General features: G+C 36.4%; 1 protein-coding gene across 3 annotated transcripts in view; it reads right to left on the bottom strand.

Moving 5' to 3' along the window:
* Positions 1-121: 121 nt before the first annotated feature.
* ZNF507 (zinc finger protein 507) overlaps positions 122-19,842 on the bottom strand; it is a 50,065-nt gene continuing 30,344 nt past the window's right edge. For 2 of the 3 annotated variants that reach the window (XM_014860400.3, XM_014860399.3), the window contains 2 exons: positions 4,080-4,214; positions 122-3,965 (listed from right to left, as the gene is read on the bottom strand). In XM_014860400.3, coding sequence (XP_014715886.1) covers positions 3,599-3,965; positions 4,080-4,214 — 502 coding nt within the window. In that variant the 3' untranslated portion in view covers positions 122-3,598. The remainder of the gene's footprint in view (positions 3,966-4,079; positions 4,215-19,842) is intronic. The other variant, XR_001401186.3, reaches the window with a different exon arrangement.

The following is a 19,842-nucleotide window of genomic DNA, read 5'->3' as shown; positions in this document are numbered from 1 at the left end:
AAGCCTTAGTTTAACCTTTGGGAAGTTCTTCATTATTTAAACCCAACTTTCTAAGCGATCAAATCAACATTTCCAAGATAAGAATGGATTTAACCTTGTTAATAAAACTTAGAGGCAAGTGTTTTTAACAAAAAATTTATTACCAAAATACAATATTAAAGTCAATGCATGACAAACTCCTGTAAAGCAAAATAAATTATTCTAACATTGTACAGTCCTTCCAAAGGTAGTCAGAGAAGCGCTGTGGACCCCGCTTCCTGCGTGGGGAACAGAGACTGTCCACTGCGAGCACGGCCCAGGTTTCAGGCTTAAGGCATGCAGCTCCAGGTGCAGGGTAATTTTACAAAATGCAAACCATCCTAGTTCCATAAGAGACAGTGTCAGAATTAACTGTAGTCTTTACATGTCAGTATTCCAGAAGTTTTTAGACTTTGGCTATAGAAGCAATGTCATAGTGTTACACAATACTTATTTCTTAAAAAAATACATGTATTCATGTCCATGAATATCAAACTCAAATTTCTATTAAATATATTTTATAGAATATTACTTAGAGCACCTTGCTGTACAATAAAAAAAGATTAAATAAGTGTCTATGAAAACTAAAAATATACTAAGTCTCAATAGAGAAGCCTGCTTGTCTTTGTCAAGCCAAGTACATTGCGGGAAGATACAATGTAAACATAGGCGCCCACCATTTGCTTTGTGAGAAAAGACACAGAAAATAATAACAAAGCCACTGAAAGCTACCTTGAATAGGATGACAGATCTAGAACAAAGGCTTCAGTCAGTGTCACTACACTGCGCTGGCTGGACACAGAAATCAAAGTCTACAGATCAGTACAGGCATGGTACTGCTAGGACTTTGGGGACACCAAGCATATTCTGGATTATTAGAGAAAGAGAGAAAATGTTAGAGCCTGAAAAGTATTATTTATAATCATCAGAATGCATCATCTTCCCGCTCCCCACCTTTGCCTTATCCAGTAAAAGTTTCTTTTAAAGACTGCTTTTACTATCAAATCTTAGAATTTTAGGTGTTCAGAGTGGAAAACAAATACTATGAGCTTTGTATGGCCAAAGATGTAGTAGCAATAAATAAAATGTTATTCCTGTAAAGGCAATTCCTGCTGATTTATTTAATACCTGTCTCTCTAGAACTAAAATTGCATATTTAATCTTCATTATTACTTTTAGAAATACTCAACTGCTCTCGGTAGAGGTACCGTTAACTCAAGGCTTGCCACAAAACGACAATGGGAAGGAACAGAACATCCTTGGTATGTGGCTCCTCCTATAGGCCAAGAGAAAGCTTGTGAGGATATTGTAGGCCAAAACCAGATGAATGTTTGAAGGCTTTGAATTTCTGGGTTAATTTTTTCCCATGAACTACAGAAATTTTAAATCCATGATTCCAAATGGAAAATTTAAGTAACAATCAATGTTTAAGTTTAAGGAAATGAAAAAAGATAATTTAAAAATTCACTGTGGAAAATTTTGGGATTTTTTCAGTTATTTGTATTTTCCAAATGATTACATAAAATTAAAGCCAAGGTAAATTTATAAAACAAAATTCTTCTAAGATTGTTAGTTTTCAGAATAATAGATTTTTATAAAGAAACATTGAGTTGTAGCTACCAGCAATGAAAGAATTGAATGAGTGGCAACAATATGATAATAATGGAACCATTTAAAATATTTTATTTGAATTTGAAATGAAATATAATTGTATTTTAATCCTGAAAATGAAAGGAAAAAATGAATATAAATGCATACGCAGTGGATTTGGGGAATATAATTTAGTATATAAAAATTCATTTTATCTTTTTAAAAACTACATATCAGAAATGGATTAACTTTCATAAATAAATTAAAGCTACCTAAATTAAAGAGCTACAAAGTTATAATCGTTTGTTTAAATATCATCATCAAAACGAGATTAAAAAAACAAATCAGACAATGCTTTAAGATGCCTGGCCCCGCTTAAACAGTTCCCAATGCTATCTTAAAAATGTTAATTCATACCTGGACTTCGGGAAGAGAACTCTTTCCTAAAACGTGTCTACAGAAACAAATTCTGTTTTTGATGTTTTCTAAGTTCACCAGTCACAGCCTCAGCTCTGGAAGATGTCAGAAATCAAGTTCAGAAAGAGCACCGTGAAGATGGTGCACTGCATGGAGCACCGGCCTTGTGACTTGTAGCAGAATTCACTTAAAACAATGCACAAATAAATGATCAGAACTACAAAAGCATAAACGAAAAACCCTGTTATCTTCATTCTTTGAAATACATTATGATACAAAATGTGTAATTAATGAGAAGATTACATCTATTTGACGGCAAGTTTCAATGCAAAAGCACTTTTAGATGGTTTTCCATATGTCCTATTGCACACTAATAAAATGAAATTTCCTAGATAGGAGGAACTCTGTAGACTTGCCAAATGTTTGTTGTTAAAAGTTTTATAAACAACCTGAACTCTTCCTCTATTTTAGCCACATTTGGTTATACCTCTTATGCTAAGTACAAATAAATTAAACTCCAGGAAGTGAAATCTCAATAGCGTACTCGTTTTAAGGGGTTCTGAATTTCACCGCCCTTTCCTCAAATGATTTTTATTTAAGAGTTCCAACTACTTCCCAGGTCTGATGATCAAATGCAAATTTCTACACTTTGTTGCTTTAATAGACTCTTTCAGATAACAAGCCTGGTCTAGTTTAGAAGAAAGGATTAGAAGGCCTATGCAACTAGCAAGGAAACAGCAGTGTTCTGTCAGACACCCTGAAAAGAACCTCTGCGAAGGGCACTGCGCTCAGCGAGGTACCAGCTGCACGAAACTTTGGCCTTGGGTTGAGTCTGGTGGCAGTTCGCCTATTTCTGCCTTTGCCCACAAGAAATTCACTGCAAATTTAAGACCGTTAATTGACTTCTTAATGCCTATTTACAATCTAGATTTGGATTGAGAGGTCTCTTTTCTTTTTCTCTTCTTTCAGGAGTACAGTAATATATCTGAGATTAACTATATGACTACTTCCTATCAATTTGGGAACGATTAGGTAGGTCATTTCAAAGCCCTCCAGTCACCTTTTCCTTGTTGACTCTGTTGGTAACACTGAAAAGCCCTCAGGGAGCCGCCTCCCGCTTCTCACAAGAGGCCTGTCATTCCAGAGCCGGCAGGTCAAAACTGAGAACGAAGAAAACTAAGCTCTGCTTAAGACCGTGACACTTTTATAACAAATTTTAGAACAGTTCCTGAACAACCCTTTCTTCACTCTTCTGCTTGCATTTCTACACTATGATAAGCTTTTAATAATAAATACACTCAACACTAAGAAGAGGTAACAGAGGGTTAATACAGAATTACATCTTTGCTTCCTCCTCATTTCCCCTCACTGAAAATATTTAAACATCATTACCGCTTATCCATTTGGAATTCCTCTTATTACATTACAAATTTGGTTCCAAGTCACATCTGTCATTGCCTCAAAAATCACACCATTTCCTCCGTGTCTAGTGAGCCATTTGACAGCACAAAGGTGAAGCTGTGGTTTAAGGGATCCCTCTTCCACCGCTGTCCTCTTCAAGTAATGATTCCATCTAATTTGTGTTTAGAGTTGTGTTGTGGTCCTTATTTAGGATGATGTTTACGATTTCACCCTCATGCTCTTTCATATGATCCAAGAGATTTTCTTTGCTGGTAGATTCAAAACCACAAATACAACAACAGAAGAGTAAAACACAATACTCCATACCAGGAGGGGCTGGACTGGAGTTTTTTTCTAGACTATATGAGGTATTACTTGCAGGGCTCAGTTTGTCATTCTCGTTGGGACCTACGACTTCAGTGGGCGCTTGGGCAATCAGCTCTGAGGGCGACATCAAGTTCTCTGAACTGCCAGTGAGAGGATCGGCTCTCTCTTCACTGTTGTTCACCACAGCCTTTCCAGGGGATTTCCCCAGAACTCTTGAAAACAAAACACAGTACACCAGACCTTGAGTTGGTTATAACATAGGACTGATAGATTTAAGCCTAACTTTAATTCATATATAACAATAAGGGAAGGGTAGGATCAAATACCTGCCACTTTGTGAAATTGCATCATTAATAGCCTTGTTTACTTGTTCGTAGTTATAATTTTGGTCACTTGCATGCTTCCACATATGAGACTTCAAAGACGGAGGATGGCTGCAGACATACCCACACAAGGAGCATCTGAAAGACAGGCAGCAGGGAGATCAGAGCCACCCCATGAGATCATTTCTAGTAATTATAATAATTCTGTAGCAATTATTAAATTCCTCCTTCTGAAGCCCTATTAGACACTGTATCTCACTGAATCTAAGATGTCACTGATTCTAACACACATATTGATTTCAAGGCTAAAATGTCCTAGAATGGATATCCTAGAATCAACGAAATAAAGTACTTTACATTATCAAGAATTTGTAAGAATCAAGACAAACATCCCAGATTACTGTAGCTATTACAATATTTGGAAATATTTCTAATATAGTATTATATAAAATCTTTGCTCCAAATTATTTAGATAATAATCTTAAAGTTTCTATTCAAAATACCAATTGTTTCACATAATTGGGTGCCCTTGATAAAATCTGAACTGAATGAAGTACTTTCAAAAAGAATTACGACTAGTTTTTAGAGCACCTTTAGGTTTCTCCTTTCTCTTCCCTGCATCTAGCTCCCCCTATTACTAACACCTTGCCTCAGTGTGGAATGGTTTGTTATACCTGATGAACCAATATCGATACACCACTACCAACTAGAGCCCACAGTTTACATACATTAGGGGTCACTGTTTGTGTTGCACAGTTCTATGTGTTTTAACAAATGCATAATGTCATGTACCCACCATTACAATATCCTGCTGAATAATTTCCCTGCCCTAAAAATCCTCTGTGCTCACCTATTCGCCCCTCCCACCCCCTGAATCCCTGGCAGCCACTGATTCTTTTGCTGTCTCCATAGTTTTGTCTTTTCCAGAATGTCATACAGCTGGAATCACATAGTGTGTAGCCTTTTCAGACTGGTTTCTTTCACCTAGCAATAAGCGTTTAAGGTTCCTGCATGTCTTCTCCTGCCTTGATGGCTCTTTCTTATCCCTGAATAATATTCCATTGTAGGGATGTACCACAGTTTATCCATTTACCGACTGAACGACATCTGGTTGCTTCCAAGTTTTGGCGATTATGAATAAAGCTGTTATAAACGTTCATGGCAGGTTTTTGTGTGGATATAAGTTTTCATCATCTGAGTAAACACCGAGGAGCACATCTAGTAAATATCTAGAACTGCTGGGTTCCATGGTAAAATTATGTTGACCTTCTTAGGAACTGCTAATGTACTTTCATAAAAAAATGTTTCAACTTTTTATAATTAAAAAAAAATTTTTTTTGAGGAAGATTAGTCCTGAGCTAACATCTGCTGTCAATCCTCCTCTTTTTGCTGAGGAAGACTGGCCCTGAGCTAACATCTGTGTCCATCTTCCTCTACTTTATATGTGGGATGCCTACCACAGCACGGCTTGCCAAGCTGTGCCATGTCTGCACCCAGGATCTGAACCAGTGAACCCCGGGCTGCCAAAGCGGAACATGTGAACTTAGCCACTGCGCCACCAGGCAGGCCCCCAAATGTACTTTTTAAAAGACATTTTTGTTAAACAGTTAATTACAAACCTAACAAATCAGGTAACTTATCTGAATTCATTCCAACAAGAGATATGGTCACCAATGATGAAACACAAAGACAATCAGAAGGCAGAAGAGTAAATATAAATAAGACAAATACGGCAAGGACTAAAGACTGCCTCACCTCCAATTTAACTTTATGATGGCATGCAGCAATATTGTCTTTTATTACATGTCCTGAGGCATAAGGTCCAAGGCCAATGAAGGGCCTTTGACCTCAAGAACTATGAGGCCACTTAAAGGCAATGAATACGCAATTCTTGGAAGAACTTCCCAGAAACCCAAACATATAACAAGATGTACAATTCTAATTAATAATCAGAGAAATGCATCACACGCATAAGACTGATAAAGATGAGTAAGTCCATATCTATGATTGTACTTGTTATGCTGTGGGGTGAGTGTAGTGTGGTTATAGCCCCTGATCAAGTGTTTCTGGATTGGTCCCTTGGAAGGAGCAGCTGCCCTGCACCACTGTCGCCTGGCACCAAGGTCGACACTGAGCAAGCGGGAGTGAAACAGCCAAGGCCAAGAGATGCCCACTGATTTCCTCCCAGTACTACCAACCAGTACAAGCCTTTGCGCATGCCAAACCCTGACATGGTATTTATAATATAAATACCTTTGTATTACATTATGGAAAGGGGAAACATACATGTAATCTTAGCTCTTCAGATTACTTGTCTCCTCACATACAATCAGACTGTTGCCCTGAAGCCTCATCAGAAAATTCTGTATCCAGAATGAGTCATAGGATGCCACAAGGAAAGGGGCCCCTGAGTGAAGGTCAAATCTATGCAATGGGAATTTCATACTCTGAGAAAACGGGTCAGAAGACAAATTCCGGAAATTGCACTTTTATCCTACACAACAGCTTTGACCTTACTCAAATCTTCTAAAAATAAATGTGGTGAATTATTAAATAACATTCTTCTTTTTTTAAAAAAAAACTTTCAGGTTTAGAGATTTACAGAAAAGCTAAGTTTTGCCTTTTGTTAACATCTTCTATTACTATGAGGTACATGTGTCATAAAGGAGGAGCCCGTGCTGACACATTATTACTAACTACAGTCCACGCTTTATTGAGATGTCCTTGGTCTTTACCTAATGTCCTTTTTCTGTCCCAGGATCCCATCTAAGACACCACATTATGTCGAGTCATCATGCATCCTTAGGATTTTCCAGACTCTAACACTTTCCCTGACCTTCCTTGTTTTTAAGGACCTTGACAGACGTGAGGACTCCTGGTCAGGCATTCTGTAGAACGTCCCTCATTGAGGGTTTGTCTGATGTTTTCTCCTGGTTAGACTGAGGGAAGGGTTTCCTGGGAGGAAGACCGCAGAGGTGAAGCGCCATTCTTATCACACGACACTGTCGACGCGACTCGTTACCGCTGATGCTGCCCCCGGAGCACCCGGCTGAGGTCAGGCTTCCACAGTGAATCTGCTCTTTCTCATCCCCCGTCTCCACAGGGTGCACGTGGGGAGGAAGGTGCTCTGTGCAGCCCACACCTAAGGAGTGGGAACTAGAACCCCCCTCCTTGGCTATCTGTGTATCTCTGTAGGGCATCTCCATCAATCATGGGGAATTCTGCACAGGAGCTTTCTCTATTCTCATCCATTTATTTATTTATTTGACAATCATTTATTTATATCAGTATGGACTCATGGGTATTTATTTTATAGTTTGGGACATAATTCAATACTACATTATTTATTTTGTTGGTCAAATCACTGGGGGTTCTTTTAGTTGGCCCCTATGTCCTGGTCACATACTCCCATTACCACACTCCCATTGTTTTGCTTGTTGAGCACTTCCTTACTTTCCGGTACTACAAGATGTTCCTAGCTTACCTCACATAGTCCCCGCCCCAGTGCTACATTAGATCAAGTCATTTCTCTGGTTCCCTTTATTGGAGAACAGAATTAGAAACCAAGATTTGGGTGCCAGGTGAATTGCTTTACTTTTATAAATAACCTATTTTCCTGATTTCAAAAATTCACTGTAGAAAATTAGAAATATACAGGAAAAAACAAAGAAAACAAAAATCACTTATAACTTTACCACTATATGTAACCAATGATTATAATTTTGATATATATTTCCCAGTCTTTTAATATACAATTATTTATAATATTGGGATCATGCAAGTCTACTGTTTTGTTGGTATTCTTCAATATAACTTAAATTTTCTACAATAAAATATTTTGTGGCTGCTCAGAATTCCATCACTAGATGGAATCGGCAGTTTTCCATCCACAATTCCTTATCATTTCATGCAAAAAATATAATTCTAAAAATTGACAATCAAGAACTTCTTGTTTCTGATCCATAATGTAGAAGCTTGGAAACTGCCACTCCATCCATCCTTACAGCAAGTCAAAAGCTGAACAAACTGTAAAATCAACAATTGTTCTTAGATCTGTAAGAGAAGTGAGGTCACAGGGCAAACTGCTGCCCTCAAAACTGGAGAGATGGACTGGCAGATACAGAGACTCCCAACTTACTGGAAACGCATGAGCTAAAACCCCCAAAGGAACCAGCGTTGGAACAGGACAAGATGAACTGCTGGGGACTCACTGTAGACAAGTGTGAGAGCTGACAACCTGAGGGGGATGCAGTCATGGGGGGGCTCCCACACTTTCTGAGTTTCCCTCCTAGAATTCTACCATATTCTTAGTGAACACTGGAGAAAAAACCTCTTGTGCTCCTGGCAGGTGGAGGGGAAAAGAATCATTGAAATACACCAAAGTGCTGTTTTTAACAAGGTCTGCCCACAGGAGAAACTATTTAACTAGAGCCTAACCTGCTAGAGTTTTATCAGAGTCTAACTGAGCTGAGGGAAGAGAGATACCCAACTCCAGCCCATTCTAGCTATACTGTCCACCAAGGAGGGTGGGGTGGGAGACTGAGAAGCATGTGTCAAGTTCAGTCTAGAGGCTCAGGCTCACTAAGAAACTGAGACCTAATCAGAGGAGTATAGAATGACACCCTCCCCGCTGCTCCCATTACCACCACATTACTAAAGGCCTATTTACTGCAGTGCCTTTTACCCAGTACAACATGCCTGGCTGTCAAGAAAAAATTACAAGACATACTAAAAGGCAAAAACAAATGTTTGAAGAGACAGAACAAGTATCAGAACATGGCAGAAGGCTGGAATTATCAGACTGGTGATTTAAAACAACTATGACTAATATGCTAAGAGCTCTAATGAATAACATATACAGAATGCAAGAACAGTTGGGCAATGAAAGCAGAGAGATGGAAATTCTAAGAACGAAAAAGAAATGCTAGAGATCAAAAAACACGTAACAGAAGTGAAGAGCGCCTTTGATGGGCTTATTAGCAGACTGCACACAGCTGACTAAAGAATCTCTCAGCTAGAGGCTAAGTCAATAGAAACCACCAAAAAAGGAATGCAAACAGAAAAAAGATGGAAAAAAAACCCAGAACAGAACGTACAACTACAAAAGGTGTAACATATGCTTAATGGGAATACCAGAAGAAGAGTGAGAGAGAGGAAGAGAATATCTGAAACAATCATAACTCAGAATTTCCCCAAATTAGTATCAGACACCAAAACACAGATCCAGGAAGCTCAGAGAACACCAAGCAGGATAAATGGCAGAAAAACTACACCTATCTATATCGTTTTGAACCACAGAAAATAAAACGAAAAAAATCCTGAAAGGAGCCAGAGGAAAAAAATATTTTACTTATAAAAGAGTGAAGATAAGAATTACACCCAGTTTCTTCTCAGAAAACATGCAAGCAAGAGAGAGTGGAGTGAAATATTTAAGGTGTTGAGAGAAAAAAACAACTAACCTAGAATTCTGTACGCAGTGAAATTATTCTTCAAAAGTGAAGTTGAAATAAACACTTTTTCAGATCAACAAAAGTCAAAGGAATTCGTTGCCAGTAGACCTGTCTTGCCAAAAATGTTAAAAGAACTTAAGAAGGAAAATGATATAGGCAGAAACCTGGATCTATGTAAAGAAAGGAAGGTGATCAGAGAAGGCATAAGAGAAGGTGAAATAAAAACTTTTATTTTTCTTATTCTTATTTGAACTAAGAGAGAACAATTTGTTCAAAATAATGATGGCCACAATGTATTGAATTATGTATGCTTATGTATGTGTGTGCGCACACACACACACGCTTATGTATAAATGAAATAAATGACAGAAGTGATAGGATGGGAAGAAGAATTAGAATTATTTTAATACAAGGTACTGGTACTACCCATGAAGCTGGTATAGTATTACTTGGATTGGTTGCAAATGTATATTGCAAACTCTAGAGAAACTGCTAAAAAAAGTAAAAAAAAAGTGTAACTGATACAGTAAGAAAGGAGAGAAAATGGAATCATATAAGATGCTCAATTAAAACCACAAAAAGGCAGGAAAAGAGTAAAAGAAAATAATAGGAACAAAGAACACGGGCAACAAATAGAAAACAGTAACAAATATAATAGATATAAATCCAACTATATCAATAATCGTTTTGAACATCAATGGTCTAAATGCACAAATTAAAAGACAGAGATTGTCAGAACGGATCAAAAAGCAAGAACCAACTATATGTTGTCTTCAAGAAACCCACTTTAAATATAAAAACACATATAGATGAAAGTAAATTGCTGGAGACAGATATCCCACAGTAAGACTAATCAAAAGCAAGAAGGCATAGCTATATTAATTTCAGACAGAGTAGACTTCAGAGTGAGGAAAGTTATCAGGGAAAAAAACGGGTATTACATAATGACAAAGGGGTCAATTCTCCAAGAAGACATAATGATCTTTTAAATAGATGTGCCTAAGAACAGAACATAAAAATATGTAAGGCAAAAACTGACAGAACTGGAAGGAGAAACAGATGAATCCACTATTGCAGTTGGAGACTTAAACACCCCTCTACCAAATGGACACATACAGTAGGCAGAAAATCAGTAAGGACACAGCTGAATTCAACACCACCATCAATCAACTGGATATAATGGACATCTACAGAATACTTCATCCAATGACAGCAGAGTACACATTCTTCTCAAACTCATATGGAGTATTCACCAAGACAGACCACATTCTACCTTAACAAATTTGAAAGAATAGAAATCATGCAATGCCTGCTTTCAGACCACGATGGAACGAAACTAAAGATCTGTAACAGAAAGACAACTGGAAAATACCAAAATACTTGGAGATTAAACAAGACACTAATAAATAACACATGGGTCAAAGAAGAAATAACAAGAAAAATTTTGAAATATTCTGAACTAATGAAAATACAGATTTTCAAAATGCATGGGAAGCAGCAAAAGCAGTGCTTTGAGGGAAATTTATAGTATTGAATGCATATATCAGAAAAGAAGAAAGATTTGACAATTATCTAAACTTCCATCTTGGGAAACTAGAAAAAGAAGAGCAAATAAAATCCAAAATAAGTAGAAAAAAAGAAATAACAAAAATTAGAGCAGAAATCAATGAAACTGAAGTCAGGAAATAGAGAATATCAACAAAACCAAAAGCTAGTTCTTTGTTAATAAAATCAATATGCCAGTAAGTAGCCAGGTTACTTAAGGAAAAAAGAGAGGAGACAAATTACTACCATCAGAAATGAAAGAGGGGACATCACTATAGATCCTACAGACATTAAAAGGATAGTCAAGGAATACTATGAACAACTCTATGCCCACAAATTTGATAATCTAGATGAAATAGACCAATTCCTTGAAAGACAAAATCTGCTAAAAGTCATACAAGAATAATTAGATAATCTGAAGAGGTCTGTATCTATTAAAGAAATTGAATCAATAACTAATAACCTTCCAAAATAGAAAGCACGTGGTCCTGAGGGGTTCACTGGTAAATTCTACCAAACATTTAGGAAGAAATTATACCAATTCTCTACAATTTCTTTGAGAAGACAGAAGCAGAGGGAATATTTCATAACTCATTCTATGAGGCCAGCATTACTCTAACACCAAAATCAGACAAGATATTACAAGGAAAGAAAACCATAGCCCAATATCTCCCATGAACACAGATGCAAAAATCCTCAACAAAATATTAAAAAATCAAACCCATCAACGTGTAAAAAAAAATTATACACCACAACCAAGTGGGATTCATCCCAAGTATGCAAGGCTGGCTCAACATTTAAAAATTAATCAATGTAATCTATCACATTAACAGGTAAAGAAAAGTTATGTGATCATATCAATAGATGCAAAAAAAGCATCTGACAAAATCCAACCCTCATTCATTATAAAAACTCTCAGCAACCTAGGAATATAAGGGAACTTTATCAAATGGATAAAGAATATCTACAATAAACCTACACCTAACATCATACTTGATGAGAAACTAGAAACTTTGCTGCTAAATTTAGGAACAAAGCATGTGTCCCTTCTCACCACTCCTTTTCAACATTGTACTGGAAGTCCTAGCTAATTCAATAAGACAAGAAAAGGAAATAAAAGATATACTGATTGGGAAGGAAGAAACAAAATTGTCTTTGTCTGCAGATGACATGATGATCTACGTAGAAAATCTGAAAGAACTGACCAAAAAACTCCTGGAACAAATAAGCCATTATAGCAAGGTTATATAGCAAAACACAAGGTTAATATACAAAAATCAATCGCTTCCCTATATTCCAGCAATGAACAAGTGGTATTTGAAATTAAAAACACAATACCGTTTACACTAGCACTCCTCAAAATGAAATACTTAGGTATTAATCTAACAAAATATGTACTAGATTTACATGAGGAAAACTGAAAAACTCTGATAAAAGACATCAAAAAAGAATTGAGTAAATGGATAGATATTCTATACTCTTGGATAGGAAGGCTCAATACCACCAAGATGTCAGTTCTTCCCAACTTGATCTATAGAATCAATGTGATCCCAATCAAAATCATTTTGTGGGTACTGACAAACTGATTCTAAAGTTTAAACGGATAGACAAAAGATCCAAAACAGCCAATACAACATTGAAAGAGAAGAACAAAGTAGAAGGAGTGACACTACACAACTACAGAATCAGTAAAAAGATCAGAGGTCACCAGAGGTTTGGAGTTGGGGGAAGGAGGAAGGAATAGGTGGGACTCAGGGGATTTTTAGGGCAGTGAAACTACTCTGTATGATACTATAATACTATTATGGTGGCTACATGTTATTATAAATTTGTCTAAACCCGCAGAATGTACACCACCAAGAATGAAACCTAGTGTAAACTATGGACTTTGGATGATAGTATGTCAACGTAGGCTCAGCAATTTTAAAAAATGTTACCACTCTAGTGGGGAATGTTGATAATGGGGGAGGCAATGAATGTGTGGGGCAGGAAATATATGGGAAATTTTTATACTTCTGCTCAATATTGCAGTGAAACTAAAATGTTTTAAAAATTAATGCTTATTAAAAAAAGTTGACGGTCATCTTTGTATATGAATTTTAGGCACTTAGGCTTTTGATAAAGTCATTGAGATCACAGCCCATTAGTTCTAATATTTGCACCAGTACATGTTCATTCTTTTGGAAAATACTAAGAGTAGAATATTTGCACCAGTACATGTTCATTCTTTTGGAAAATACTAAGAGTAGAAAGTAGAAAAAGAAATGTGACACAAATTCTTTTTCTAAACACCTACCATTCCAATGTCTAAAGTCAATAGAGAATAGCTAGAATCTCTGTATTTAAATTAGCAGTATCTTCAAAAGTTCCAGAGTTTAAAAAGGCTTTCAAAGTACTTTTAGGAAGCTAGAATAACAGTGATACTGAAATTTGGCAAGGGCAGCAGAAAAAAGAAAACTACAGACCAGTCTCACTTTGACTATCAATGCAGATATCCTGGATAAAATGCTGGCAGACAGAATCCCACAGTATATTAAAAGAATAATATTCCATGACAATGGGAGGCTTATTCCAGGAATATCAAGAGTTCAATATTAGGAAATATTATTGTTATGATTCAGAAGAGAAAAGATCATATTTTCATTGTTGTTGCTGAAACAATCTAAAAAATTCAATGTCCATTTTAACAAAACTTTTTATTATGGAAATCTTTAAACAAAGACAAAAAGTAGGAAAGTACAACGAATCTCCATAACCCAGCTTCAATAATTATTGATATTTTGCCAGTCTTGTTTCATGTATCAGCCAACTTAAATTTCCCTGATTTTTGCAGAAATGTCTTATTCCAATTAGGATCCAAACAAGATCTATATATTATTTCACTTGGTTGGTATATATCTTAAGTCTCTTAATCTATAACAGTTCTTATTCTTTCCCTTACCCACCTCATGCCATTTACATGTTGAAGAAACCAAGTCATCTGCCTTATAGAAGTTCTCATATTATGGACGGCACTGACGACTTTCTGATGTGAAAGTGAGATCTAGAAAAGGGTTTTTCAACCTCAGCCCTCTTAACATTTTGGGTTAGATAATTCTTTATTGTGGGGGCTGTTCTAGTCACTGCAGGATGTTTAGTAGCATCATTGGCCTCTAACCACTAGGTGCTAGTACACCCTCTTTCCCCTTGGGACAACCAACAATTTCTCCAGAAACTGCCAAACGTCCTTTGGGGAGCAAAACTCCCCTTGGGTGACAACTACTAATGTAGAGGTTTCATTAGATTTGAGGTCAATTTTTTTCCATTTTTATTTTTTTTTGCAAATATAATTCATGGGTAGAGATGTGTATTTCCCACCACCACATTTTAGGAGGTACTTAGATCAGGCTGACAACACTTAACCCAATATACATTCTTAATAAAATTTCTCAACAAACTAGGGTAGGTGGATAATTCTTCAACATGATGAAAGACATCTACTCAACCCCAAAACTAGTATAAAGCTTAATGAGGAAACCAGAAGCATTTCCATTAAGCCCAAGAACAAAATAAGGATGTTCACCATCCCCACTATTACTCAGTATTGTGGAGGTGCTAGCCAGTACAATTAGATAAGAGAAAGAAATAAGAGGTGTAAATATCACAAAGAGATGGCTGAGAAAATTATTTGCAGATCATACAATTATATACCTGGACAATCCAACAAGAATTAAAAATTGTTACAAGTAATAAGATAATTCAGTAAGGGCATAAAACTAACATTCTGTATAGATGTATAGCTTTCCTACGTAAAAACAACACTACTGAAAGCTGAGAGAGGAAAGAAAAGACCCAATTTATAAAAGCAAACAAAAAAATAAGTTACATGTGAATAAGCTTAACAAGTGCACACACACATGCACGTGTGTATGTGTTTGTATAAGCAGTCCTTGCTTTGCACGGTTCTGATATGCATGGATTTTGGTTACTATGTCTTAGTTAAATGTCACCAGTTCCCCAACAGCCTTGTTCGAATTTCAGTTACCAAGGAATGTTAACTGTAAGTAACTGTAGAGTATAAATTTCACTGGTAGTTCTTCAGGTCACTATGTTAACACAGGTGCTTCACGATCAGCAACGAATCACGTCACTTCTTTCAAAGTCTCTCAGTGATTGGTTCCCCAACTTCTATTCAGTTCACTCACAGATAGCAAAAGTATGCGATTATGTTGCCTCCTTCTCTCCCAGTGATAAACCTAAATGACATTTTACAAAAATGGTAATTCAAAAAAGGGAACTGGCCAACAAAATGGAAGTGCAGCCAAAAACCAAAAAGTAGTAATGATGAAAATGAAATTAGACTCATATGTAAAGGGAGTTATAGAACAAAGAGCTGACACAGGAATGCTGCCACTGCCGCCACTGAAGAAACTCTGTATATGTAGCCAGAGGATCTATACGAAGATGAACTTAATGACGTAAATGAGGAAAGAAGTTCCCAGAGGTAGTTATGCTAAGTTCCCAGAGGAAGTTATGCTGGTAAAAAATTTCACGGTACAGAAACCCTTGGAGGTATTTCATAATATTGAAGGAGCAAAGGATAAAATATTGAAACCTGATTCATACTCAGAGGGGTAGGACAATTGGCTGAGGCAAAGAAATGCTCACTCCATGCTGAAAGGTGTACAATGAGAAGCAAGCATTATGCAAACTACTCTTGATAAGTTTCTTACAAAGAAATAAAACATTTTAATTCTCAATGTTTCTAAACTTTAAATTATAGTGTATTAAATTAACACTACTTCATTTTTCATTTCTCTTTACATTTATAACTAATGGTAAGAGAGTTTTTAATATTTTAAGAAGAAAATTTAAGATCATCCAAACAGAAGATCAATAAGGAAACATTGGCCTTAAATGACACATCAGACCAGATGGACTTAACAGATATATACAGAACCTTCCGTCCAAAAAGTGCAGACTACACATTCTTTTCAAATGCACATAGAACATTCTCCAGGATAGATCACAGATCAGGCCCCAAAACAAGTCTCAATATATTTAAGAAGACTGAAATAGCATCAAGAATCTTCTCTGACCACAACGGTATTAGACAACAACACAAGAAGAAAACTGGAAAAGTCACAAATATGTGGAGATTAAACAAAATGCTACTGAACAACTATTGGGTCAATGAAGAAATCAAAGGAGAAATAAAAAAACACATAGAGATAAATGAAAATATGACATACCAAAAACTATGGGACACAGCAAATGTGGTACTAAAAGGGGAGTTCATAGCAATACAGGCCTACCTCAAGAAACAAGAAAAATGTCAAATAATCTAATATTATACCTAAAGGAACTGGAAAAAGAATGATAAAGGAAGCCCTAAATCAGAAGAAAGGAAATAATAAAAATCAGAGCAGAAATAAATGAAATAGAGACTAAAGAGACAAAAGAAAAGATCAATGAAACTAAGGCTCATTCTTTGAAAAGACAAACAAAAGTGACAAACCTTTAGCTAGATTCACTAAGAAAAAAGACAGAAGGCTCAAATAAATAAAATCAGAAATGAAAGAGGAGAAATTAAAATGGATATCAAAGAAACACAAAGTATTATAAGAGAATACTTTGAAAAGCTATATGCCAATAAACTGGATAATCTAGAAAAAATGGATAAATTCTTAAAATTATACAACCTTCCAAAACTGGATCAAGAAGAAATAGATAATCTAAATAAATCAATCACTAGTAAGGAGATTGAAACATTAATCAAAAACCTCCCCCAAAACAAAAGTCCAGGACCAGATAGTTTCTCTGGTGAATTCTACCAAACATTCAAAGAAGATTTAATACCTATCCTTCTCAAATTCTTCCAAAAAACTGAAGAGGAGGGGATGCTTCTGAATTTATTCTACAAAGCCAACATTATCCTGATACCAAAACCAGACAAGGACAACACAAAAAAAGAAAATTACAGGCCAAAATCACTGATGAACATAGATGCAAAAATCCTCAGCAAAATATTAGTAAATCAAATGCAACACTACATTAAAAGGATCATACACCATGATCACGTGGGATTTATTCCAGGGATGCAGAGATGGTTCATCATCCACAAATCAACCAACCTGATACACCACATTAAAAAAATGAAGACTAAAAGTCACATGATCATCTTAATAGATGGAGAGCAAGCATTTGACAAGATACAATATCCATTTATGATAAAAACTCTGAATAAGATGGGTATAGAAGAAAAGTACCTCAACATAGTAAAGGCCATATATGACAAACCCACAGCTGATACTATTCTCAATGGAGAAAAACTGAAAGCCATCCCTTCAAGAACAGGAACCAGATGTGGATGCCCACTTTTGCCATTCTTATTCAACATAAAATTGGAAGTCCCAGCCAGAGCAGTTAGGCAAGAAAAAGAAATAAAGGGGATCCAAATTGGAAAAGAAGTAAAACTGTCACCATTTGCAGATGACATGATTTTACATATAGAAAACCCTAAAGAATCCACCAAAAAACTATTAGAAATAATAAATGCTTACAGTAAAGTTGCAGGGTACAATATCAACACACAAAAATCAGTAGTGTTTGTATACACTAACAATGAAACAGCAGAAAGAAAAATCAAGAATACAATCCCATTTATAATTGCAACAAAAAGAATAAAATACCTAGGAAAAAATTTAACGAAGGAGGTGAAAGATCTGTACGCTGAAAACTATAAAACATTGTTGAAAGAAATTGAAGAAGTTCAAAGAAATTGCAAGATACTTCCTGCTCATGCACTGGAAGATTAACGTAGTTACAACGTCCATACTTCCTAAAGCAATCCACAGATTCAAGGCAATCCCTGTCCAAGTCCAAATGATGTTTTTCATGGAAAGAGAACAAAGAATCCTAAAATTGATAAGGAACAACAAAAGACCCCAAATAGCCAAAGGAATCCTGAGAAAAAAGAACAAAGCTGGAGGTATCACACTCCCTGGTTTCAAAATACACTACAAAGCTATAGTAATCAAAACAGCATGGTACCAGCACAAAAACAGACAGATCAATGGAACAGAACTGAGAGCCCAGAAATAACCCATATATTTGTGGACAGCTAATTTTTGACAGAGGAGCCAAGAAAATAAAACAGAGAGAGGAAAGTCTCTTCAATAAATGGTGTTGGGAAAACTGGACAGAGACGTGCAAAAGAATGAAAGTAGATCATTATCTTACACCATACACAGAAATCAACTTGAAATGGATTCAAGACCTAAGAAAGACCTGAAACCATAAAAGTCCTCAAAAAACATAGGCTCTTTGACATCGATCTTAGTAGTATCTTTTTGAATATCATGTCTCCTCAGGTAAGGGAAACAAAAGAAAAAATAAATAGACGGGACCACATCAAATTATAAAGCTTCTTGCACAGCAAAAGAGACCATCAACAAAATGAAAAGGCAACCTACCAAGTGGGAGAAGATATTTGCAAATCAACTACTCGGTAAGAGGCTAATATCTAAAATATAAAAAGAACTCATACAACTCAACAACAAAAAAACCCCAAAAACCTGATTAATAAATGGGGAGAGGATCTGAACAGAAAGTTTTCTAAGGAAGACATACAGATGGCCAACAGAGACATGAAAAGATACTCAATATCACTAATTATTAGGGAAATGCAAATCAAAACCACAATGAGATATCACCTCACACTCATCAGAATGGCTATTATTAAAAAGACAAGAAATAACAAGTGTTGGAGAGGATGTGGAGAAAACGGAACCCTCATGTACTGCTGGTGGGAATGGAAGCTGGTGCAGCCGCTATGGAAAACACTATGGCGATTCCTCAAAAAATTAAACATACAACTACCATATGATTCAGCTATTCCACTTCAGAGAATTTATCCAAAGAACAGGAAAACACTAACTCGAAAAGACATACACACCCCTATGTTCACTGCAGCATTATTCACAATAGCCAAGCCCTGGAAACAACCTAAGCCGACTGACGGATGAATGGATGAAGAAGACAGAGCACTACTCATAAAAACAGATGATATCTTGGGGCTAGCCTGGTGGCATAGTAGTTAAGTCCACGTGCTCTGCTTCGGTGGCCCAGGATTTGCAGGTTTAGATCCTGTGCGGACCTAGCACTGCTTGTCGAGCCACTCTGTGGCACCATCCCACATAAAATAGAGGAAGATGGGCACAGATGTTAGCTCAGTGACAATCTTCCTCAAGCAAAAAGAGGAAGATTGGCAAGAGATGTTAATTCAGGGCCAATCTTCCTCACACACACACACACAAAAGATGAAATCTTGCCATTTTTGACAGCATGGATGGACCTTGAGGGTATTATGCTAAGTGAAATAAGTCAGATGGAGAGAGCCAAATACTCTGTGATTTCACTCATATGTGAAAGATAAAACAACAACAACAACCAAACACACAGACACAGAGAACAGATTGGTAGTTACCAGCGGTGAAGGAGGGGAGGGCAAAGTAAGTAAAAGGGCACATATGTATGGTGACCAATGGAACTAGAGTTTTGGTGGTGAACATAGTCTACACAGAAGTTGAAATATAAAGATGTACACCTGAAATTTACATAATGTTATAAACCAACGTTACTTCAATAAAAATTTAAAAGAAAAGAAAATGTAAAGGTCTTGGAGGAACTGTAATTTTCACCATTAATTATTAAGATTGCTTTGTATGGTTTTGGCTTGCATGGTCATATTTACAATCCCATGCTGTTGTACAAACCAAGGGCTACCTGAT

This window comes from Equus asinus, chromosome 26 (genome assembly GCF_041296235.1).
Source record: "Equus asinus isolate D_3611 breed Donkey chromosome 26, EquAss-T2T_v2, whole genome shotgun sequence".
NCBI classification, from domain to species: domain Eukaryota; kingdom Metazoa; phylum Chordata; class Mammalia; order Perissodactyla; family Equidae; genus Equus; species Equus asinus.
This window is presented reverse-complemented; position numbering and strand designations above follow the sequence as displayed.